The sequence below is a fragment of the Haliotis rufescens genome, unplaced genomic scaffold (assembly GCF_023055435.1).
Source record: "Haliotis rufescens isolate VD_foot unplaced genomic scaffold, xgHalRufe1.0.p SCAF_6, whole genome shotgun sequence".
NCBI lineage: Eukaryota > Metazoa > Mollusca > Gastropoda > Lepetellida > Haliotidae > Haliotis > Haliotis rufescens.
Genome location: NW_025964334.1, coordinates 51,555,740 through 51,580,492, shown reverse-complemented (window position 1 = coordinate 51,580,492; position 24,753 = coordinate 51,555,740). Strand labels below are relative to the sequence as shown.

Sequence of the window (24,753 nt, the reverse complement as noted above, 5' to 3'; positions counted from 1 at the left end):
TTGTCTGCAGTTAAATTCATCATCTTCTCTACATGAGATATAGCATGCTTTCTGTCATCCATTGTTACAACTCCTGCTGCCCTCTTCAGGTGATCTTCGAGGGCATAGTTGGGAGGTCCTACTACAGTGACATAGCAATCGATGACATCACAGTCAAGCCTCGACTCTGCCAGCCTTCAGGAGGTTGCGATTTTGAATTTGATACCTGCTTATGGACTAACGCCGTCGTTGGAGACGACTTTGATTGGCTGAGAGGCAGTAAGAGCACAGGTTCATTTGGCACGGGACCAACAACTGACCACACTCTTGGATCAGCACAAGGTATATTTGGAGTGAGTGAGTGAGTGAGTGAGTAAGTGAGTAAGTAAGTATGGTTTTACGCTTATTTTATGTATGGTGCAGAATAACTGATACATAATATGTTGCAGTCAGTAATCGTTATCTCCAATTCTAACTTGATTTCGTTGCAATAAAGTGAAGTAATATGTGCTGCAGATCACTTTACAAAATCACAAGAAATCTCTGCTTAAAGCACATTCAATTGTACGATTTTGTAAGCATGTGTTTATGAATCAGTATCAAAAAGTGATGATACAAGGTTCGTCAAAGGGTGGCACTCCTCACTTTGGTTTGACATTGTTTATGTGGCTAGACTTATGGCGTGACGATCTCTAAACAGATGTGGAACACTTCGTTAAGATAGAAATTATCTTAGTTATTCTGAATTTCGATGTATATGGAAACGAGGTTCCCAAAGGACATATTTATTTAAAATGGTAATTTCATTAAATTTCATTAAATAAAACAGACCATAATTAATGTAAACTAAAGTTGTAATGAAAACACAGGTGATTTGGTAATTTGATACAACCGAGAATAACAGCTTTCTTTCACAGCACTGTGTTGTCTCCCTCACAGGTCACTACATGTACATTGAGTCATCTAGTCCAAGAAAACAGGGAGACAGAGCGCGGTTGACGTCCGAGGTTCTGAAAATGACCACTGGGGGGTGTCTGACATTCTGGTACAGTATGTATGGAGCAGCCATGGGAACTCTCAATGTCTACCTTGACCCCTCTGTTGCAACACCAAATGCACCTCTACAGAACCTTTGGCATCGCACGGGCAACCAGGGCATGCAATGGGGCAATGCAGCTGTGTCTGTTCAGTCCCCAGCTCAATTCAGAATCATATTCGAAGCTATTGTCGGAACAAGCTACACTAGCGACATCGCTATTGATGATCTGAGAGTCACACCAGGACTATGCTCATCCATCAGTGCACCAACTCAATTCACCTGCAAAAATGGACAGAAAATCTCAGCAAGTAAAGTGTGTGACTTCAGCCAGGACTGTACTGACAACAGTGATGAACTAGCCTGTGGCAACTGTACATTTGAATCAGGTCTCTGCTCGTGGAATGATGCAAGCAAGGGGTCCTTCAGATGGCAGATTGGTCAGAACAGCACCATGACGTCCACAGGTGGGCCAAATGTAGACCACACAATGGGAACAATTTATGGACACTTTTTGTACGTTGACAGTGCCAAAGGAACTGCAAATTCACAGGCAACATTGACCAGTCCTACAATGAGGCAGTCCTCATCCACGTGTCAGATGCGCTTCTATTACATGAACAGTGGAACCAGTTATAACAATGGACAGATAACAATATCCATTCAGCTTGGATCAAGAACAACTGTCATCTTAAGAGAAACTGCCAGAACAGGAAACGTGTGGACACTCGGATATGCAGACATTGGCAGAATAAGTGCATCATTCCAAGTACTTGTCGAAGCAACCAGAAGCTACTATTCAAGAAGTGTAGTATCTGTGGATGATATTGCCTTCATCAACTGTGCGCTCCCAGCGGTCCAAGTCAGCTGTAATGCAACAACACAGTTCCAGTGTGCGAGTGGAGCTTGTGTGGACCTGTTCCGAATTTGTGATACTACCGATGATTGTGGAGATAACAGTGATGAAGCCAAATCCCTCTGTCTCGGGGCATCGACGTGCACCTTTGAACAGTCTTTCTGTCACTGGACACAGAGCACAAAGGATAATTTCAACTGGATAAGACAAAGAGGACCAACATCATCAGGAAGCACTGGGCCAACGAGAGACCACACTACCAACATGAATTCTGGGTACTACATCTATATTGAATCTTCTGCTCCTCGCAGAACAGGTGACAAAGCACAACTTCTTAGCAGAGTGATCCAACCTGCTTCATCATCGGATCATTGTTCCTTAACGTTTTACTACCACATGTATGGCGTGGGGACAGGGTCGCTGAACGTATACATGGTAACTCAGAGAGGAGGATATGTGCAGAAGATGTGGAGCAAGACTGGAAACAGGGGCGACTTATGGGCAAGAGCAACAGTTCCCCTTACAAACACCCAGAACTTCCAAATAATGATAGAAGGAGTCCGTGGAACTACATACACTGGTGATATAGCTGTTGATGACACTGTAATCAGTCCAAATTGCAGGATAACAGGTATCACACTACCAACGGCATTGTATCCCGCGACATCACCAACCACCACAGTCAATCCCTGCAGTAGTGGAGGTCATAAGTGTGGTGACGGAACTTGTGTGACTACATCTAAGGTCTGTGACTACACTCCAGACTGCTCTGATCGTTCTGATGAAAGAAACTGTGGACCATGCGACTTTGAAACTGACTCATGTGGATGGACAGACTTCAGCACAGGCAGGTTCAATTGGACTAAGAGTACCAGTTCAGTCATGGGTACAAAAGGCCCTGCAGCAGATCACACTCTACGTTCAAACAAGGGTCACTATATGTTTGTGGAAGATTCCAGAGGTGTATTCTTTAGTTCCGCTGTCCTTCAGAGTCCTACATTACCACCAGCATCAAGATACTGCCAAATGTTCTTCTACTATAATATGCGAGGACAAACGGCTGGAACTTTTGAGGCAGGAATAGTTATCAACGGTACTTACAAACGCCTTTACAGTAGAAGGTCGAGTCCATACTATTCGTCAACAGCATGGTACCGAGGCACAGTGTACATCGGAGCATCATTTAGAAACGCCATACCAAATAATTACACAGTCCAATTCAAGGTTCTGCCATCTCAAGGCTTCACCTCTACATCCACTTCTGATATTGCTATTGATGACATTTCATTCAACTATTGTGACAGAAAAGTGTACCCACCAAACCTCGCTTGCAATTTTGAAAAGGATCTGTGTTCCTGGGCCCAGGCCCAAGATGATCAGTTTGACTGGACACGAAAGTCCGGCTCAACAACCAGTGTTGGAACAGGACCAAGGTTTGACCATACGACACAGAGATCTGGATATTATATCTTTATTGAGACATCTTCCCCAAGAAGAAAGGGAGACATTGCAAGATTACAGAGTCCGCTACTGCCACCAACACCATCAGATGGACACTGTTTAAGCTTCTGGTACTACATGTTCGGGCCTACTATCGGAAACCTCACCATCCGTCTAAGCACAGACTCCAACTCCTCTGTGTTCTGGTCAAAGTCAGGGCCCCAAGGTGATAAGTGGATCAAGGGGCAGAGAACACTGGTTTCAAGCATAAATTATATTGTATACATTGAAGGAACCGTGGGGTCTGGATATCAAGGAGACATTGCTCTTGATGACATTGGTATAATAAAGGGGGCATGTCCAACACCTCGAGGATGTGACTTTGAAAATGGATACTGTAACTGGCAACAATCTACTCAAGATGAGTTTGACTGGTCGATTGGTAGCAATGGAACTGTATCGCTTGGAACTGGCCCTACATATGACCACACGTTTGGGTCTAATACAGGTCACTTTGCTTTTATTGAATCATCTGCTCCAAGGGTCAGAGGAGACCGTGCTGTCCTTATCAGTCCGATGTATAATGGTCACAAAGGCGCCGTCGGTACATATACATACTACTCTACAACCTGTTTATCATTCTGGTACCAAATGTATGGAACTAGCGTTGGAAGTTTGAACGTGTACCAAAAGCAAAATGGGACATTCAGAAGCCAGTTATGGTACTTAAATGGAAACCAAGGGAATATGTGGAGACGGGCCAGCGTAATGGTTAACGCTCACAATAAACCATTCCAAATTCAAATCGAAGCAGTACGAGGATCTTCATATTCAGGTGACATTGCTATAGATGACATAGCATGGGAGGATGGTGGCTGTTCACCTCCCGGCTACTGCAACTTTGAAGTGGACATGTGTGGATACATAAACATTCAAACAGGGGATGACTTTGACTGGCTCAGAGACTATGGTGGAACACCCAGCGCGGCAACAGGACCAAGGGTTGATCACACTAAAGGTACAACTACCGGGTACTACATGTACATTGAAACATCAGGTTCCAATAGGATAGTAGGACAGAAAGCAAGACTTGTCAGTGAACATCTTCATGCAACAAGTTCCTTTGGAAGCTGTGTCCGTTTCTACTATCACATGTATGGATCAGGCGTTGGAGCTCTCAATGTCTACACGCAATCAGTAGCATCAAATAACACCAAACTCATGTGGTCTTTGTCTGGCAATCAAGGTAACCTATGGAAACTGGGGCAGGTCAACGTGAACCAAGGCTCAGACTACGATGTCGTATTTGAAGGAGTGTATGGTGGAAACTTCACTGGCGATATCGCCATTGATGACATAACAGTGTCCAACTACAGATGCTATGGTGCCACAACTACAATGACGACACCAACGACTGTGACCTCACCAGCAACCTATCCACCAACGAAAATTGACTGTGACTTTGAAATGAACATTTGTGACTGGAGTCAAGACAAGACTGATAAATTTGATTGGACAAGACATGCAGGTAGAACATCCTCATCAAACACAGGTCCAACAGCTGATCATACTCGCGGGGATTATCAGGGACATTACATGTACACTGAGGTTTCATCCAAAGCTCCCAATAGTACAGCACGATTGATCAGTTCAACATGGGTAATATCCTCACAAGGGAGCTGCTTTAAGTTTTGGTACTTCATGTATGGCGCAAATATCAATCGACTGAATGTGTATGCCAGGAATGGAGGAAGAGACACCAGGTTATGGACACGAGCTGGAGATCAAGGACAAATGTGGAAATATGCCCAGATATTCTTGAAGGGCTTTTCAGGGTCTACTGCTATTGTAATTGAAGGTTTTGCTGGGTCAGGGTATGTAGGAGATATTGCCATTGATGATATATCCATGAACAGTGACCACTGTCCAGCTCAAGTTTCTTGCGATTTCCAAGAAGGAACATGTGGTTACACTCAGGAGTACTCTGACAACTTTGACTGGACATTACACAATGGAGGAACAACTAGTTTAGGAACTGGACCCACAAGTGACCACACCTTTGGAACTCCAGAAGGTGCATACATGTACATTGAAACATCATCCCCACGAAGGCGTGGTGACAAGGCAAGACTGGATAGTCCTCTTCTCGTTCCAACTTCTGGATCTTGTCTTCAGTTTTGGTATAATATGAATGGGCGAACAATGGGAACTCTAAATGTATATCAGAGACAAGCAAATAATTTAGGGACTCCTATCTGGACACGAAGTGGAAATATCAATACTGACTGGCTCATTGCACAGGTGAATTTGCGAAGCACAACCCAATTCCAATTTACGTTTGAAGGCATAGTCGGTAATGGATTCCAGGGTGATATTGCAATCGATGATCTAATGTATAAGTCCGTACCATGTGCTCCTGAAGGTGACTGTTCATTCGAAAACGACTTCTGTACCTGGCAAAACTATGGAAAGAATGACACATTTGATTGGATAAGAGGCAAGGGTGCTACATCTTCTTCAGGAACTGGCCCTAGTGTAGATCACACATTAAACTCACGGTATGGGACGTACGCCTACATCGAAGCCTCTAGTCCAAGAAGACAAGGTGACAAAGCTTGGCTTGTATCTACAGCTTTCAGTAATGTGACACGATGTCTTTCCTTCTGGTACAACATGTATGGGTCAGGAATGGGATCTCTTAATATCAAGCTTTGGCCAAATGGTGCCGCAGTACAAAATCTGCAAACAGTGCAGAAGGCCACTTCTGGAACACAGTGGTATCTGACACGATTGACAATCCAAAATCAAACAGTTGACTACAGAATCATCATTGAGGGAATAGTTGGGCGCAGTTATTTGAGTGATATGGCTATTGATGACGTTGTTTTACAAGTAGGTGCCTGCAATGCCATCCCTACCCCTACACCATTCCAGAACTGTGCATTCCAATGTCCAACTATCTCAACTTGTGTCAGTACTCCCCATGTATGTGACTTTAATTCTGACTGTCCAAATGGAGAAGAAGAAACTGCGTGTGGCTACAACTGTAACTTTGATAATGGTACCTGCAAATGGGTCTCAAGGGCTAATGGAGGTTTCACATGGACACGTTACCATGGCGCTACACCGGATTCCAACACTGGTCCTTCGACTGATCACACTCTGGGCTCATCATCAGGCTATTACATGTATGTGGATGCTTCTAATGGAAGCAGGTATCAACGGGCCGATTTCACCAGTCCTGTCTTACAACAATCGGCATCAACATGCCAGATGTCATTATGGTATCACATGTATGGTAGTGGAATAGGAACAATGACTGTGTATCAAGTAGAAGGGACACTACGGACTAGGATATGGTACACGACAGGAAATCATGGCAACAGATGGTATCAAAAAATAGTACCCATTGGACGAATGAACCGACCTTTCCAGATCGTCATCCAGGCAGCAAGAACTTATAGTGTTCTAGGAGATATTGCTATTGACGATATTCAGTTCCAGCACTGTGGAATCCCAACACCACAATCCTGTACCCATACTTCAGCCCAGTTCCACTGTAACAACAACGCCTGCATAGATACAAACAGACAGTGTGACTACACTGATGACTGCGGAGATGGATCCGATGAAGCAACAACACTTTGTGCTGCACGCTACAAAAGCTGTGACTTTGAAAGAAGCATCTGTATGTGGACACAGTTGAAGGATGATGACTTTGACTGGTCGCGTCGCTCAGGCCAGACACCTTCAGCACAGACTGGTCCATCAAAAGATCATACATTAAACACAATTTCCGGACATTACATGTACATCGAAACATCATCCCCAAGGAAACAAGGCCAGAAAGCGAGACTGGCTAGTATGGTGTTTGGACCATCAACAACTGGACCATATTGCACCATGCGCTTCTACTATCTAATGTATGGAAAAGATGTAGCATCACTAGCTGTTTATACCAGAGCCTCTGTTAATGGACCCTTAATGAGAAAATGGATGAGACAAGGAGAGATAGGTAACTTCTGGTCCAGGACAGAGATTCCACTCTATTCTGCAACTCCATTCCAAGTAGTCATTGAGGCAAGCGTTGGCAAGAGCTATTTCAGTGACATAGCCATTGATGATATCACTTTCTCTCCGCTTTGTACTAATTACACAGGATCATTCCCCACAGTTCAACCAGGCATTTCCACACCTTCAACACAAAGCCCGTGTGGTGCTGGAAAGTTCCAGTGTTCCATCGGAAATCAGTGCATATCATCAACTCAAGTATGTGATTTTATTGCCCAGTGCAATGATGGTTCTGATGAGTCTCTTTGTGGAAAATGTAACTTTGAGACAGGTCTCTGTGGCTGGACTGTGGCTGGACTCAGCGTGGGAAGATACAAATGGGAAAGGCATAATGGGTCCACACCATCAGCTGTATCAGGCCCATCTCATGACCATACTCTAGGATTATCTGGAATTGGCTGGTACATGTTTGTCGACTCTTCTCTAGGATCCTTCTTTGGAGATGCAGCGATGATGTCTCCGGTTTATGGACAACTATCAAGTGGATGTCAAGTAACATTCTGGATCTTTAAGAACGGCAATCAAGGAGGAGTAATGAGATTGTTTCTCCTTGCTCCAGGTGCATCAGTGAACAGTAAGACAGGAAAGACTTTGATCTGGTCAGCACTTGGTGACAAAGGCAATCAGTGGGTCAATGTAACAGTTGGAACAGGCGCAAGAGGACCTGGATTCCGTCTGTTGTTTGAGGCTACTCAATTCCAGAAATCTGTCGATATGGCCATAGATGACATTTCATTCACTCAGTGTGCTATTGGTAGTCAAATGGCTTCATGTTCAAGTAATCAGTTCCACTGCAAGAGTGGATCATGTGTTGATCAGAATTCTCTGTGCGACTTCCAGAATGACTGTGGAGACTGGTCTGATGAATCGAGCTGTTCAAACTATGTGGAACGCTGTAACTTCGAACAGGACATGTGTAACTGGATCCAAGATAAAACAGATGACTTTGACTGGCAACGAACTAGAGGAAGAACAATGACGATTGGCACTGGTCCAGATTCTGACCACACGTATGGTAATGAGACTGGATACTTTGTCTATATAGAAACATCGGGTCCACGCAAACCAAATGACACTGCAAGAATTATGAGTCCTATCTTCCAGGCAACAACATCGGGCTCTTGTAGCATGAGGTTCTTCTATCACATGTTTGGTAAAGACATCAATTCTCTCACAGTATACAAGCAAACGGCTGACGTTGGAGGTAGAATTCCCATATGGATGAGAAGTAACTCCCAAGATGATGCCTGGAATCATGCAAGTTTTGTCCTTACCAGTCAGCAGAATTTCAGAATTGTCATTGAGGCGACGAGAGGCAGCGGCTATCTTGGAGACATTGGACTTGACGATGTATCATTTACACCAGGGTGTCAAATTGCAAACAGAGTTACTCTTCCCGTGTCTCAAGCAACGCCTGGTCCGTGTGGGTTTGGTAAACAGCAATGCAAAGATGGGAAGCAATGTGTCAAGGCAGGATCAACCTGCAACTTCAGAAAAGATTGCTCAGATGGAAGCGATGAAGCATCCTGTCCTTATACATGTAGTTTTGAGGGAGGCAACTTCTGTCAATGGACAAACCAAATTGCAGGATCAACATTCAACTGGACACTAGGTACTAATGGAAACCCAGCAAGTAAAACCGGACCTAGTGGTGATCACACATCAGGACAAAGTAATGGCCATTATGCAGTTGTAAGTAATTCAGGGCGAAAATCCCAGGAGAAGGCGCAGCTTGTCAGTCCTCTTTTCAGTCAAGGCGGACCTACATGTAGCATAACATTTTGGTATGCTTTAGGAGGATGGGAATTCTCATCATTCAGTCTGCTGTTAAGGACAGGAGGAATTGATGCACATATCTGGCAAATGCCTAACAGTCCAAAACCGTTGAACAACTGGTACAATGTCACTGTTAATTTACCAGTCTGCTCCTCAGACTTCCAGCTTGTGTTTGAGGCTGTTGCAACCTCAAGCTCAGTTTCATACATCGCAGTCGATGATCTGGCATTCGTCAGTTGTGGAGAATCGTTGCCTCAGGGACAGTGCCTTCTTGGACAGTACCAGTGTGCCAGTGGGCACTGTGTACCAGAAAACCTGAAATGTGACTATCAAACAGACTGCTGTGATGGATCGGATGAATCCGTGAATAACTGCAATGCTTACTATGGATGTGATTTTGAACAAGGCACATGTGGGTGGATTCAGGATATGAACGACAACTTTAACTGGACCAGACAACGTGGACGAACAATGTCATTCCTGACAGGACCAAGCAACGATCATACAACTCTTTCAACCACAGGCTACTATTTGTATATTGAATCATCACCCCCAAGAATGCCTAACGACACTGCAAGAATCATATTTGCTCTGCCAAAGACAAACGGGCCTTGTGCCATTCGATTCTGGTACCACATGTATGGAGCAAACATTGGTGCCCTCAATGTCTATCAGAAATCTTTCCAGGCAACAAAACTTCTGTCGTCAACAACCAGTGAGCAAGGAAACAGTTGGCTGCGACAAGAAGTAAGCTTCCAAAGTTCCACACCATATGAAGCTATCATTGAAGGTGTGGTTGGTGTTGGATACAAAGGTGACATAGCAATAGATGATATCACATTCACACCTGGCTGTGGTGCTGCTCCACCAACCACAAATGTTCCAGTTACAGGAATTACACAGTACCAAACATTTACACCACCAGCTAACTACACTGGAACTCCATGTGTTAACAACCAGTTCACCTGTAGTGATGGATCGTGCATCCCTCCAACCAAGACATGTGACTTTACCCCTGATTGTCCAAATGGCATTGACGAACAAAACTGCCCCATCACGTGTGGTTTTGACACGGATACGTGTGGTTGGCTTAACGCTCACCAAGACAAATTCAACTGGGAGAGGGCTTCAGGGGCATCAACAGCGAGTGTACCAGCTATGGCTCCAACGGTTGACAGCACATCCAACCCTAAGGGATACTTTGTATTCATCCATGATCAGACATCAGCTCATCCAAGTGGGAACAATGCTGTTTTTACAAGTCCAACTTACAATGGAGCCAGTTCCGAGTGCAAGCTTCAATTCTACTACTACATCCAAGGATCAGGATTTACCACTCATCTTACTCTCTCCATCTACGAAAAGGGAGATAAATCAAAGCTATGGCAAGACAACACAGACCATGGACAGACATGGCAACACACAACAGTAGGAATTGGTAGAAGACAGTCTCCCTTCACATTGGAATTTGAAGTGGTCGGTCCCTATTTCTACCAGCGAAAGATTGCACTGGATCAATTCCAGTTCCAAGACTGTGGACGCCCCCTTCCCCAACCATCGTGTAACCTAGCAACTCAGTTCAAGTGCACAAATAAGGCTTGTGTCAGCTTAAGTAGGAAATGTGACATTACAGACAACTGTGGGGACAGTTCCGATGAAACAGATCCAGACTGTTCAACATACAAGAAGTTTGACTTTGAGCATGGCTTTGGGGATCTACTTCAAGGCAGAAATGGACTTGATGATAACTTTGACTGGATCCGCTGGAACGGCAGCACACCTTCATATAACAGTGGGCCAGATCGGGATCACACTACCGGATTAGCAACTGGGCATTACTTATATATGGAAGCCTCACAACCGCACAAGTATAATGACAAGACATGGTTGATGACTAAAACATTCAGTCCAACAGCAGGGAAGAATTGCCGTATGAGGTTCAGCTATTTTATGTATGGGACGTTTGTCAAGCAGCTCAACATCTACACCAGAATTTACAACTCTGGAACACCTACCAACCTTGTCTGGGCAAGGGCCGGAGATCAAGGTGCAGCCTGGCTACAGGACGACGTCGCTCTTAATAGTTCCAACAGCTTCCAGGTTATCATTGAAGGCAAAATCGGAGACAGCTACTCAGGTGACATTGCCATTGATGATGTATCCTTCACACCAGACTGTCAATACTCGGGACAATCTCTGCCAGACGCTCCTCGTCCTGATGTGACTGGGACAACACTGACCCCACCAACCACAGCCCCCCATTCCTGTGATCTGAACAAAGAGTTCAACTGCCATGTTAGTGGAAAATGCATAAACAAGATAAAAGTGTGCGACTTCCGAAAAGACTGTCCAGACGGCTCAGATGAATCCAGTTGTGGTAAGTATGCAGTTATGGTTGTAACTTGAATGTGTTTATCTATTGCATTTTAATGATAATGTGAAAAAGGCAAGAAATATTACTTTGGAGAAGGTCTCTTTTGTACAATAATTGACAAATCCTTCACAAATAACACACCGACCGATTTAATGACAAAGAAGAAAAAGAGATTGTAACATTCATTCGGGGATGGTGGAGACAAGCCCCGCCTCTCATGTAGCTGCAAATCTCATGTAGAAGATCAGATCAACAAGCACTTTCTGTCTTAGTTGCTGCAACAACCACCTTTGAGTCAGGAAACATGGGTAACTGGCATATCAACGAGACTGAGCTTGTTCCTGGGCAGACATACATCTGGCAAGATACTTACGGCGGGGCCATACTGAATGACCAATACCGGTACGTTCTCGCGACACCTTCATGGAGTATACAAAACTATAACTGAGAAGGTGCTAATAGGAACAATGCTTATCACGAAATACACACTGCACATTCATCCATATCATTTTTTGTTTTCTTCAATGACGTTTGAATGCGATGTCATTATCCCGAAATCAGTTGGTGAAAAGAGGAACGCAATCTGATTGTAAACAGTTTGTATGTAATGTGTCAGTATGTTAGGGTGATATGGAAGGAATCCTTTTTACACTAAACTGAATCTTTCAAAAATCTGTCAGGTACTGATATCTTGTTCAGGTTCCATACCATGAACAGTAGATCATGGTATCAAAGGTACAGCGAGTATTGGGAGCTTGTATCTTTGGGTTAAATGGATTATTAAAAATATACATAATCAGTTTACATACAGATACTCGTCCTGACCATTTGTTCAAGGGTTAACTCATCATAAATGTTCTTAATTAGGCCATCACATGACCATACCAACAGTGCCACGAACACAGGCTGGTTCTTGTGGGCAGACAGTTCTCCAGGTTCAATCAAGGATACAACAACAATCATCACTCCCACAATTAGCCAGACAGGGCCTCAATGTCAACTGCAGTTCTATTACTTCATGTCTGGGAATGCACTGGGAACCCTGGAGGTGTACATGAAGTTTGGTAGCAGCATGGTGCAGATGTGGGCGACAAGTGGTGTCCATGGGACGACGTGGAACAAAGCACTTATCTTCCTTGGATATTCGCAAAGCTTCCAGGTGAGAACAAAGAGTCGGTGTATATAATGCTGGCATGATTCTTTCCAATCTACCTTGTAGATTGTGACAATTAACTATGTGTCTTTACGTTCAAAGGGGTTGGGATATATGTGAAGATCATGCGTGCCCTTTTGCATTATACGCCTGGACTACTGGATAAATAACAATTACATCTTCCTGCAGATTGTAATTCAAGCAAGACGTGGATACAGCTACCGAGGTGACATTGCACTAGACGATGTGTCCTTCATCAACTGTAAGCCAGTGACACCATCCCCGAATGGATGCAGTGCAACACAAATGACCTGCAGCAACGGCTTCTGCATTGACCAGTCCAAGAAGTGCAACTTCGCCAACGATTGTGGAGATGGATCCGATGAGTTGGTCAGTACATAAAGATGCCATGGTTCTTTGGATTAAGAAAAAAGGATATGTCTAAGAGAACAGTCCGAGGAGATTTCAAGCATACGTCATTAACCTTACCATTTGCTGCACAAGAAGTTAAATGGTCTTGTATTGGCAATATTTTGAAGTAGGCAAGTGGTTAATCACACTAAAAACATATGTTCCTTTATAGGTACTTTCCTGGTATCTGTACCATTCATGTTTCTGCAGGGAGAAACATTGTTGTGTATGGGATAGGATGTTGCATACTCACTGGCTTTCTCTTTCACAGCAAACCCAATGTAATAGTCTGTACAAAGGAAGATGCGATTTTGAACATTACATCTGCTCGTCCTGGACCCAGGAGGTCAGCGCCAAACTCAACTGGACATTGCACCAAGGTGTCACACTGACCCCAGGCACTGGACCATCGGTGGACCACACATCGCGTCATGCAACTGGTCAGTTCTCTTTATCCAGTTGTGGTGATCTTATATATTCATTTAGGGGTCATGAGTGACTAGTTATCTAAGTAATGGTCGAAAATCGATACATTACTCATTACTGTTAACTTAATGGGATAACGTCCCTGTTCGAGTCCCTCGAATTGTTTACTAAACCTTGAGCTATAACGAGTGTATGTCATCTCTACTTGCAAACTGCAATCACCTGCTGTTAACAGTTTTAGTGTTATTAACCGTATTGTATGTCTGCACTTTTATCACGCAGATCATAGAATGATAATGTTATACTTACCTTCGTTGATATCTCTCCCCAGGACACTATCTGTATATTGAAACCTCCTCACCAAGCCAGACAGGAGACAAGGCCAGACTCGCATCGTTTGTCATTAAGGGGTCGTCTACCAACTGTGCTGTAAGTGTTGCGTTATTGTCATGGCGTTGCTTTAAAGGATCTGCATCGTCTTGAAGTATTGTTGGGGACTGTAGATATTCCTGTTGGAAAAGCCCCCAGCAAGCTATGCTTAATGATGGATAGTCAGAATCTATTGCCTGTCATCATACCCTGACGGCGCGGATTGTTGCTCATATTATCAAGCACTGGTTTGACAGGACACCATCATATAGATGTACTTTTGCAGAGTGACGCGTTAATTTGTTTTAACCTTCTTACAAAAAGGATTACAGTGAAACTCAGTTCTGTAGATTTCCCCTTGGAACTTGTATATATAAACTTTAAGATGATAATTAATATCAATGTTTCATTAATCTGGGCGATTCACTTGGAACGGTACCCTCACTATTTCGTGTTCATTATTCTGTATAGTTATAAGAAATGGCACCTAGTTGTTATGAACTTGAGTGCGGTTGTTTTATAGGATAAATTGACAGTACTTTGGCTCACATCGACATTACTATCCTTCAAAGCCTGTGGTATGATTCGGATATTTTGTTCATTCTCCGGTTTTGCCCCCGTTTGTCTTTATATTTCAAACTATTGGTTAATGGAATTGGCTTCGTATTTCACAAAGATCCGACTATGGTACAACATGAACGGCGCGGATGTTGGTGCACTGACCATCTACAAGAGATTCGACTACACTACGACTGGGCTGTATCTGATCGCAAACTACACAACAAATAGAGGCGATGTCTGGATAGAGTCACAGAACACCCTCGACAACAAAGGCGGGACAGGAGACTACCGGGTAAGAAGATAGTCTCTGATGACATGGGGCGCTTCTGTTACAAACGTCAGCCATGTTCAATCGAAATGTTACTTTTTATCCCTATCAGTAAATGTGTAGCCGGTAGGACGTGATCATTATCTGAAGCGGTATACTCACCAGGAGAATGTTATCAGATCACTGCCATGTTGTGGTCATTATATTGCTGACTCCCACCTAAAATAATTCTCAGTGATGAACACTAATGTTTTCAATTTATTTCAGGTTGTGATCGAAGCAACGAAGGGAAACGGTTACCATGGTGACATTGCAATTGATGACGTTTCACTTACGCCAGGTTGCCAACGAGGAGGTAAATCACTCATCAACCTCCATATATTAACTTTGCAACCAACAGATGTCCAAAATTAATAACCCAGTCTTGATTTTCTTTTGAAATGGTTCTAGTAATATTCTGCGTGATGTGTGTGTATATAGTAGTTATTCACATAAATGCATTATTCAGGGTTTTCGACACGTCCCTCTCTGTGTTATAGGGTATATCCCCGGTCAAGCCACGCCTCCCCCGACCACACCATCTTCTTGTAAGAATAACCAGCGCAGCTGCACTAACGGCAACTGTTACAGCCGGAATGAGGCGTGCAACTTCCATGACGACTGCGGCGACCAGACTGATGAATTATCATGTGGTGAGGAAAATCAAATTCTCATCAGTCAGAAGAAAATCAAGTATTGATTTAGTTCAGTTTTCAAAATGTTATTTGATATATTTAGCCCAAGGACGCTTGTCCAATATAGAAGTTGCGATTGTTCTTTTATTTTTTCACAACACATATTTTTCAGGGCAATTGCATGTCCAGCGAACACTTTGATGTTTTGTGTAAAAAAAATTATTTCAGGAACTTCATGTACATTCGAAGACGGGATGTGTGGGTGGAAGAATGACAAGGGAGAGAATTTTGACTGGACCACTCACACCGGCCAAACAACCAGTGCCAACACGGGGCCTACCAATGATCACACTTTTGGCACCGGCAATGGTGGGTTTCATCAGAATACGACATCAGTAATATCTTAATATTATCAAATGTTATGGAAGAAGTTTACATAATGTGAAGATAATGTGGATATGAATGTAGCCATTCAATAGTAAACCTAAATCAGATACTATCTTGTTGTGACCTTAATGTTATACCTACGAACATCTTTCCCTTGAACATGAACAGAGAATAAAAGGAACAGTTTGAAAAGTCCGTTTTTAGTGGCTATTCACATTTTGGCATAACAATGTTAATCTACCACATCCTGCAGACAATGGCCAATGTCACAAAGCAATCTTATTGGTGATGTGTTATCGAATCATAGGCCATAAAAAACTTATTTCAACAATAGCTAATTCAAGAATATTTTGTTCTCGTAAGCAGCCGTTGCAGTATAATTGAAATATCAGTATTGTCTCATAATGGCTCTAAGTTTCTACTACTACCACTACTACTATTACCACTACTACTGCTGCTATTACCACTACTGCTGTTACTACTACTACTACTAGTAGTAGTCTTATTATTATTGGTCTGAAACCGATTTATTTCATGTACAAAACCAAATAGTATTGATCATGCAAAATAATATCGTTCTGATCTCACAGCTTTTTTTAAATCAAGACGATAGTAGGGTGATGTATCTTTCACGGCCTTACGTAATCATAGTAGATGGATAAGAAGTCATTACTGTCACACAAGTTTTCAAAGTCATTCAAGCAATACCTTCATATTTTGTAGGTCATTACATATACATAGAGACCAGTGGACAGTTACGTAATGGCGATACTGCAGTTCTTGAGAGTTCCATCTACACACAGAGCGGTCCCAACTGCCAGCTGACGTTCTGGTACAACATGTATGGCGCCAACGTCGGGAAGCTCAATGTCCTTGTTAAGACAGTGCAGGGTGGCATCGTTTCACTGTGGTCAAAGACCGGAAATCAGGGACAGCCATGGCAACAGGCAAATCTTACCATTGGTTCAAGGACTAAATTCGCAATACTCTTTGAAGCTACAAGAGGAAATGGTTATCAAGGCGACATTGCACTGGATGACATATCACTCAACAACTGTGGGATTGGTAAGGATTGCGTTGGTCCCCAAAAGAAGGATTTTCGAATTTACTATTTCTAATGAAACAACTCGTTAAGGGGGGTTACAATACTCTTGTTTATTTTCATCCACATTTTCCTTCCACAACTTCCTATATTTCTTGATTCTGCCTGTGTTATTCAACCCCGTGCATTGATTACTCATTTCCGTCACTACCTTGGGAATTCGAGGGCTGATTAGGTCCCTAGAACCCCTCGCTTGTGATATGGACCGACTACTCAGGATGTGATAGTATATTACACTGTGTGTAACCTAGTTGACAGACCATGTGACTTGCTTGATACTACGCATCGTGCTCCGATTGCAAGCAATATTGATCCAGCTAGTAACCATTTACCAGGTATAGACTCCATTATTTTAAAGGCCTTGGTAATAGGGCTGTGATGTAAATAACTGTTATAACATTGATTCCCTTACTCACTCCTTTCAATTACTTGGGTCCATCAGCTCATAGATGCTTATATTCAACGTTAATTGGTTTTCTGCACTGTTTGTTTGTTTGTTTCTTGTTTAACGCCACACTCAGCAATATTGCAGCTATATGACAGCGGTCGGTAAATAATCGAGTCTGGACTCGACAATCCAGTGATTGATATCATGAGCATCGATCCAAGCAATTGAGATACGATGATATGCATCAACCAAGTCAGCAAGCCTGACCACCTAATCCCATTAGTCGCCTCTTACGACAAGCATAGTCACCTTTTACAACAAGCATGGGTTTTCTGAACTGATTACAATTGTAACTAGCTGTATTGATAACTATAATTTGAGCAACAGATTAGTGTAACACATTATTTGACTGGAACTAGCTGTACAATGGGATGGTAGCATTTTGCCTGTGTTGAAATCGTGGACTCAGCATATCCTCATATCCGCTTACAGGCACATTAGCACAAAAGTGCGGCGACAACCAGTTCATATGTACAAACCAGATCCAATGTGTGGACTACATAAATATGTGTGACAAAAAATCCGACTGCAACGATGGCTCAGATGAACTTTCAAGCAACTGCCGTAAGTAACCCATTTTCAACATAAATCGTGTATACTCCCAACAGAGCTGAGAATATGTGTATTATTATTATTGTTGTTGTTATTGTTGTTGTTGTTTTTAACGTAGAAAACGATGTACCTGATGTGTTTTACAAAGTTGTAATCATTTACTGTTAAATTTGAGATACATGTAACACCCCAGTCGATTATATAAAAGATTAATCGGTTGCAGCCACCCAGCTTGGAGACTGCACGTTTGACAGCCAGAACTGGATGAGCACATGTCAATGGACATCGGTCAACACTACTGATGCCCAGTGGTACCAGGCTGCACGAACACCCACCAAGGGCACAGGACCTGGCAGTGACCATGGTCGACGTGCAGGAGGTATGTAGCCTACTTGCATCATGAAGCCACACACATATATCTTTACAAGCTGTGGTAGCAGTGTAGACTTGTGGATTTCAACTTAAATGCATCAAACAGACAGTGATCTTATTTATTGTCTCTGTTTCCAGGAAAATACATCTTCATGGACAGCAGCAAGATGGCTGTTGGAGACATAGCCAGCATAGCCACGCCTCAATTCCCTCCCAGCACCGAGCTGTGCCACCTGCGATTCTACTACTATATGCACGGATCAACTAACATGGGACCACTAAACGTATGACAGCATAATCATGTGGATATTTTGAAAGTATATTATTAACAAACAAATAGCTTGCTTCAAGAAAGGCGCTTTAACCACAAGGCTACCCACACAGGTCCAATATGTGATGCACATTTCTGGTGTCCAACACCATGATAGTGCTGGAATATTGCCTAAAGCGGCGTAACACAATACTCACTCAATAGTCCAGATAATTGTGAAAAAAAATTTTTGGCCTCAAGTTTTGCAACAAAACACATTGTTCGCTGGACATGCAGTCCTGGCATAATTGTGTTGTGAAACAAATATTCTTTTGGCTCCGACTTTCAGAGGAGTGATGGAAAAATATTCAGTTTTTAACAAAAATCCCAGTCCCTTGAGTCTGCACATCCCAGTGTTGTAAAGAAAGCTAAGGGCAAACCCTCGCTCTCCACTGTCACTATGTATCTATACCCATACTGGAGTTACAAGGACTGTTTATTAGCTGTTTTTATTTGACACCCAAAGGTGTACATGGTGAATACACAAGGTCAACGACAGCTCGTGTGGACGCTGCAAAACAACCATGGCACACGGTGGGCCCGAGTCAACATTCCTATTGGCAACACGCTCGGGTTTAAGGTCATCTTCGAGGCAGAACGAGGTACTGGCAAACTTGCTGACATCGCCATCGATGACGTCACATTTACCCCGGAATGTACCACAGGAAGTGAGTATGCATGTGCCTACCTAACTATGTGCAAAATGAGCTGGGAATAGAGCAGTTTATGTAATGGTAAATAATGCAACTGATATATAACGTCAACGCCAGAGCATAAGCACTCTGGGTTATTCGCCGAAACAGATTCCATTGGGCGTAAATGGCAAAATGACGGTGAAAGTTATAGGAATGGATCACTGAAAATCAGTGATCACACTTGGTGTTTTTGAAAAGGGTAAACCTATCCTATCCTACCCGTAGCACCCATCGCCAAACAATTAAAAGATATAAGTAGACGGACGTGTGGTAAAATTACACGCGTCTAGATATAGAATCATTTTACAAGGAGAATAACACTACCGTACTGAATATGCTTTGACGATGACCCAAATGACCCAAGTTTCTTAACGCAAAATATGACTAGCGAAATCCAAAAGAGCTGCCAATTCTCCTTTATTGATCCTCTAACCCATCAAGGACTCCAAGCCCAAAACACTGAGCATTTGTTTTTCAAATTTGATTGACAGAGGCTCGGCCAGCCAGTGGACTTGTGTGTAGTTTCAAAGAGAATCTGTGCGAACCTCTCAATCAGTGTCAACCAAGCACCTGGCACTGTGATGGTGTGCAGGACTGCACCGATGGAAGTGACGAACCCGCCAGCTGCCCCACCATCTCTCATTCAGTTTATTGTAAGATATTTTATTTGGAAAAACTTTAATTCTGTACAGGAGGATGATAACGATAAATGGTGTGTATAAACACTGAAACGCAGACGCCTGTGGCGTGTCATTTAAGAAGGTGAACTAGGGGAGATTAGTTTGAAACCTTGGGTGTATATACCTTTGGTATGTTGAACATATGCTTTTCTTAAATTGTCAGCAACACAGCATGGTGCAATACAACGATTTAAAGTTTTGGAATGTCACACACACAATGACCAAGCCTTATGGCATCTATGAATGATTGTTTAGTGAGCAGCACTGTTTCTTAAAAAATATTATTTATGTCAAAGAATTATGTTTTGGTTTTTTTCAGCTAAGACAGTCACGTCGACCACACCAACCACGTCACGGACGACATCTGGAATCACGTGTCCAGATAGTAAATTTGCTTGCTCCGGACTGTGCATCTCGTCCGTACTACTCTGTGATGGTGTGAGCGACTGCCCTGACGGCTCAGATGAAAACTCGTGTGGTAAGCATAGTTGGCATTTATGTATATGATACCCTGGAACGTATGTCATGTAGGTGGCGTCACATTGGAATGCCCTTTCTGTACACTTCCAGATACATACATGTGAGTATAGAAACAACCCAGTCACGTCAAATAACACAAAAGTATAAGCCTCGTTAGTGAAATAAGCCCGCTTTGATGGATCACCCGACAACAACCTTTGAATCAAACCACACACGTATCGTTGTGAATGTCTTTTAGAGATACTCTTGTATGTTGTTATAATATTGATATTGTGCCTTTCAGAAACGTGCTCCAAAAGCAGCTTCTACTGCCTCCAGAAACGACAGTGTATGGGTCGATGGATGATCTGTAATGGAAAGTCCGAATGCTTCCACAACATTGGTGACCAATTTGGTCAAGATGACGCCAGTTGTGGAGGTGAACACGCAATATGATCTTCTATAGTTAGTGATGTTTGGCGCGACAACGTCTGCCTGAAATAGCACAATCCCTGCCAGCTGTTTCAGTCCTCATGGTTTCCTTGTGATAAAACTAAAGCCAATGAAATAAGACTTGTAGTAATGTAAAACCATACTTGCTCCCCAAAATGCAACTGTACGTTCAAGAAATATTTTGCATCTGGAAGGTATCGAGAATTCTAGCGGGGTACTGCAAAAGGGGAGGTAAACCCTACTGTTTCTTATTTTCTGATCCTCCTGTTGTCTTCGTACCTGATCTCAACTGGGTTATTACAGAATGTCCGACCAACTATTGCCTGAACGGAGGGACTTGCGTCGTAAAACCAGGAAACAAGGGCCCAGTTTGCAACAAGTAAGACTGTTAAATCTTAATCTTTAATCAGTTGGAACCTATGATCATGTCTTGTTTACCACTTTATGATTTATTTCATATGTATCTTAAATTGAAAAATAATTTAAATTGAATGTGTTATTTTTGTATTCAATTGTTTCCTGACCCATCCCTAACCGTCTCTTGTAGCTGTCCCGCCGGGTTTGGAGGTCGGCGCTGTCATCAGAACATCCAAGGTCCTACACGAGCTTCTGTACAGAAGACTACCACTCACACTGGTAAGGGTGTGTTTCATCATGTGGTAGCCTTCAAACCATATAACCAAACCATGGAAGTCCTATTGCTCGACGATCTTGCCTATTAGATGGTGCCAAAGAACTACGTCTTTATTTTCTCATAATGTCTGCATCAAATTTCGGCCCGTGAAGACGCCGGGGTAGAATAGGTCTTCAGAAACCCATACTTGCCGGAAAAGGCGACTATGCTTGTCATAAAAGGCGACTAACGGGACGAGTGGTCAGGCTCGCTGACTTGGTTGATGCATGTCATAGATCCCAATTGCGTGGATCGATGTTCATGATATTAATCACAGGATTGTCTGGTCCAGATTCGATTATTAACAGACCACCGTCATATAGCTGGAATATTGCTGAGTGCGGCGTTAAACAACAAACAAACCATCAAATTTCAAATAGCCCCATGAAGATTCCGGGGTAGAATAGGTCTTCAGCAACTCATGCTTGCCGTAAAAGGCGACTATGCTTGTCGTAAAAGGCGACAAACGGGATCGGGTGGTCAGACTCGCTGACTTGGTTGATGCATGTCATTGATCACAATTGCGTGGATCGATGCTCATGATATCAATCACTGGATTGTCTGGTCCGGACTCGATTATCTACAGACCGCCGTCATATAGCTTTAATATTGCTGAGTGCGGCGTTAAACAACCAACCAACCAACCAACCAACCCAGATGTCTCTAACCTGTCCCTTTTATCCAGCATATAACCTTCCCAATAACCTCCTCAATGTTTACAGGCAACCTACTCAATATGGACATGAAACCTTTTAAAACTGGACATGTATCTTCTAAGTATGGATATGTAACCTCAATGTGGACAGGTAACTCCTCAATATGGGCATGTAACATGTGGGTATTTTTACTCTCCATCTTCATCTGCAGCTGCCCTGGCGGCCTCGCTCAGTGTTGTCCTGGTGCTACTTGCTGTGGGAGGCGTTGTTGGCGGACTCTTCTTCTACCGGCGTCGAAAGGCCAGGTGCGAGCCAAAATTCACATTAACACGATTATGGGACGTTTCCTTTATAAGAACTCTTATACAATTATGCTTCCAAAGCAATTTTTACTTCTGTGAAAACCACATGCTCAATTAAATGAAGATTCCTGATCAGATTAGGTCCCGATCATCCCATTCTTGTCGTAAGAGTTGGCTAAGATGGGATGCGGATGATTACAATGTGTCACTTTCTTACTGTGTGTTGTCGTATACCGACGGCGTGGATTGTTGCTCATGATATCAACCACTGGTGTGCCTGGTCAAGGTCGGATTATTTATAGGCGTGTGTCATATAGCTGGAATATTCCTGACTGCAATAACAATATGCATTCGCTCACTCACCCATTTTACCATTTGTCACATTGCACACCACAACTTCTCTTGTTTCAGGCAACTCCTGTATGGCAGTGGAAATCAAGGCTTAACCAACCCTGTGTATGACTACGGGAGCGGAGAAACTGACGTAAGTTATGAACTTTACTCAGATCGTTGCCAGCCAAAATAAATTAAATTGAAAGGAAATGAGAAATCAAAAAGGACCCCAGACAATTTTGTACAAAACGGACTCGTGCATTGAGTGCCTATTGGCCGTAACAACTGGTCCTAACGTGCTGTATATATTGATTGTAGCCCACTCACAGAGCTACATCGTCTTTTATCTCTTGAAACAGTTTTTTTAAAGCTAAATATGTCCTATATCGTATTATCATCTGAGCGTCATGGTGAACTACTTTTGATGATTGATTATTGTTTCATAGTGAGTGAGTGAGTTGGGTTTAACGCCGCTTTTAACAGTATTCCAGTTATATCACGGCGTGTCAGCTTAATGTGGGAGGAAAGCCCGAAGTGATGCAGGTCTCAGACGTTTACCACTTCGGTGAAACCCAAGAGCACGGGTATGGTGCTGACAAACCTAGAAACATAATCGGTGCGAACTGGGATTCGAACCCACAATCATAGGTTTCTGGCGTGCCCAAGGGACGCAACTCTGCACAGCGAATCGCGGCGCCTTAGACGACAAGGCCAGCCGTGCCCCCTATTTTTTCATAAATTATAGACTCGCTATCGCGATAAGAAAGGAAAACTATGAGCTATTATTCAGAGTGTTGAGATTAAATTTAACATTAAAAAATCAGTTTTCTTCTGAATAAATGATATTTCCCGATGAAGCTATATGTTTTCGACTGTTAGTGATCGACTGTATTTTAAACACGTTTTAAAATATTTTTTAATGTGCTGGTGTCAATCAATCCTTGTACAATATTATCAAAATTATTCTGTGTCAGTCAAAGAATAACTTCAACATAATTGTTTTTCTGTCTATTATGAGTCAAAACATCCAACAAAGATTAAGCGATGTCAGAAGCTACCCATATTTCTTAATCAATGATAATAAAGAGAATATTACAGTCATATAATTTCAACTAATAAATTTCCAAATTCGGCCATATGTACTAGGGCGTTGGGGTAGCCTTGTGGTTAAAGCGTTCGCTCGCCATGGCAAACATCCAGGTTCGACACCCATTTCTGTGTCCCAAAACCGTGATATTGCTGGAATATTGCTAAAGCAACATAGTCACTCACTCACTGATGTGCCTGTCAAGTGTTAGTATATTTTCTTGACATTTTTCTTTCTTGATATTATTAATCTGAGTATTTGTTTGTTTGTTTGTTTCAGTACCAAATGAGTGATCTTGAGCCTCAAGGCCTCAGCTCAGACCCATCGCTATCCATCGACAACCCACTCTACTCCGAAGCTTAAATGTCCTGTCATCTGGAAAATCCTGAACAATGCTTGCAAATATATAATTCTTACTTTAAAACATGTTTTCCGTGATATCTAAATTTGTAAATGTTACAAGTAAAACCATGTTGTTATTGTTTAATTGGTAATGTTCCTCTGAAATAAATGAATTTTCAAATACATCTCTGCGTTTTTCGTCACTTCAAGTCTGTGAATGGATGAGTGGGATTTTACGCCGCTTTTAGCAATATTCCAGCAATATCACGGCGGGGGACACCAGAAATGGACTTCACACATTGTACCAATGTCGGGAATCGAACCCGTGTCTTCGGCGTGACGAGCGAACGCTTTAACCACTAGGCTACCCGACTGCTCCCAGTGTATGGATAGTGAAGACAGAATGCAGTATGATAACAGAGGGAATACTCACTCAATATTTTTGTATGGCGGTGAAACCAGTGATCCAAGGCGCATTGATTATCTGTACCAGGATTCGCTGGTCGGA

General features: G+C 42.8%; 1 protein-coding gene across 1 annotated transcript in view; it reads left to right on the top strand.

The window, feature by feature from the left end:
- LOC124138153 (MAM and LDL-receptor class A domain-containing protein 2-like) overlaps positions 1–24,430 on the top strand; it is a 120,557-nt gene extending 96,127 nt beyond the window's left edge. The window contains exons 148-171 of the mRNA XM_048386546.1: positions 90–321; positions 919–11,535; positions 11,805–11,934; positions 12,400–12,691; positions 12,875–13,075; positions 13,368–13,536; positions 13,854–13,951; positions 14,568–14,744; positions 14,988–15,075; positions 15,260–15,412; positions 15,623–15,763; positions 16,505–16,846; positions 17,764–17,895; positions 18,107–18,262; positions 18,394–18,539; positions 19,032–19,233; positions 19,752–19,913; positions 20,260–20,418; positions 20,704–20,838; positions 21,156–21,231; positions 21,400–21,488; positions 22,393–22,486; positions 22,895–22,967; positions 24,183–24,430. Of these exons, the coding sequence (XP_048242503.1) occupies positions 90–321; positions 919–11,535; positions 11,805–11,934; positions 12,400–12,691; positions 12,875–13,075; positions 13,368–13,536; positions 13,854–13,951; positions 14,568–14,744; positions 14,988–15,075; positions 15,260–15,412; positions 15,623–15,763; positions 16,505–16,846; positions 17,764–17,895; positions 18,107–18,262; positions 18,394–18,539; positions 19,032–19,233; positions 19,752–19,913; positions 20,260–20,418; positions 20,704–20,838; positions 21,156–21,231; positions 21,400–21,488; positions 22,393–22,486; positions 22,895–22,967; positions 24,183–24,266 (14,148 nt within the window). The 3' untranslated portion in view covers positions 24,267–24,430. The remainder of the gene's footprint in view (positions 1–89; positions 322–918; positions 11,536–11,804; positions 11,935–12,399; positions 12,692–12,874; positions 13,076–13,367; positions 13,537–13,853; positions 13,952–14,567; positions 14,745–14,987; positions 15,076–15,259; positions 15,413–15,622; positions 15,764–16,504; positions 16,847–17,763; positions 17,896–18,106; positions 18,263–18,393; positions 18,540–19,031; positions 19,234–19,751; positions 19,914–20,259; positions 20,419–20,703; positions 20,839–21,155; positions 21,232–21,399; positions 21,489–22,392; positions 22,487–22,894; positions 22,968–24,182) is intronic.
- The last annotated feature ends 323 nt before the right edge of the window (positions 24,431–24,753 follow it).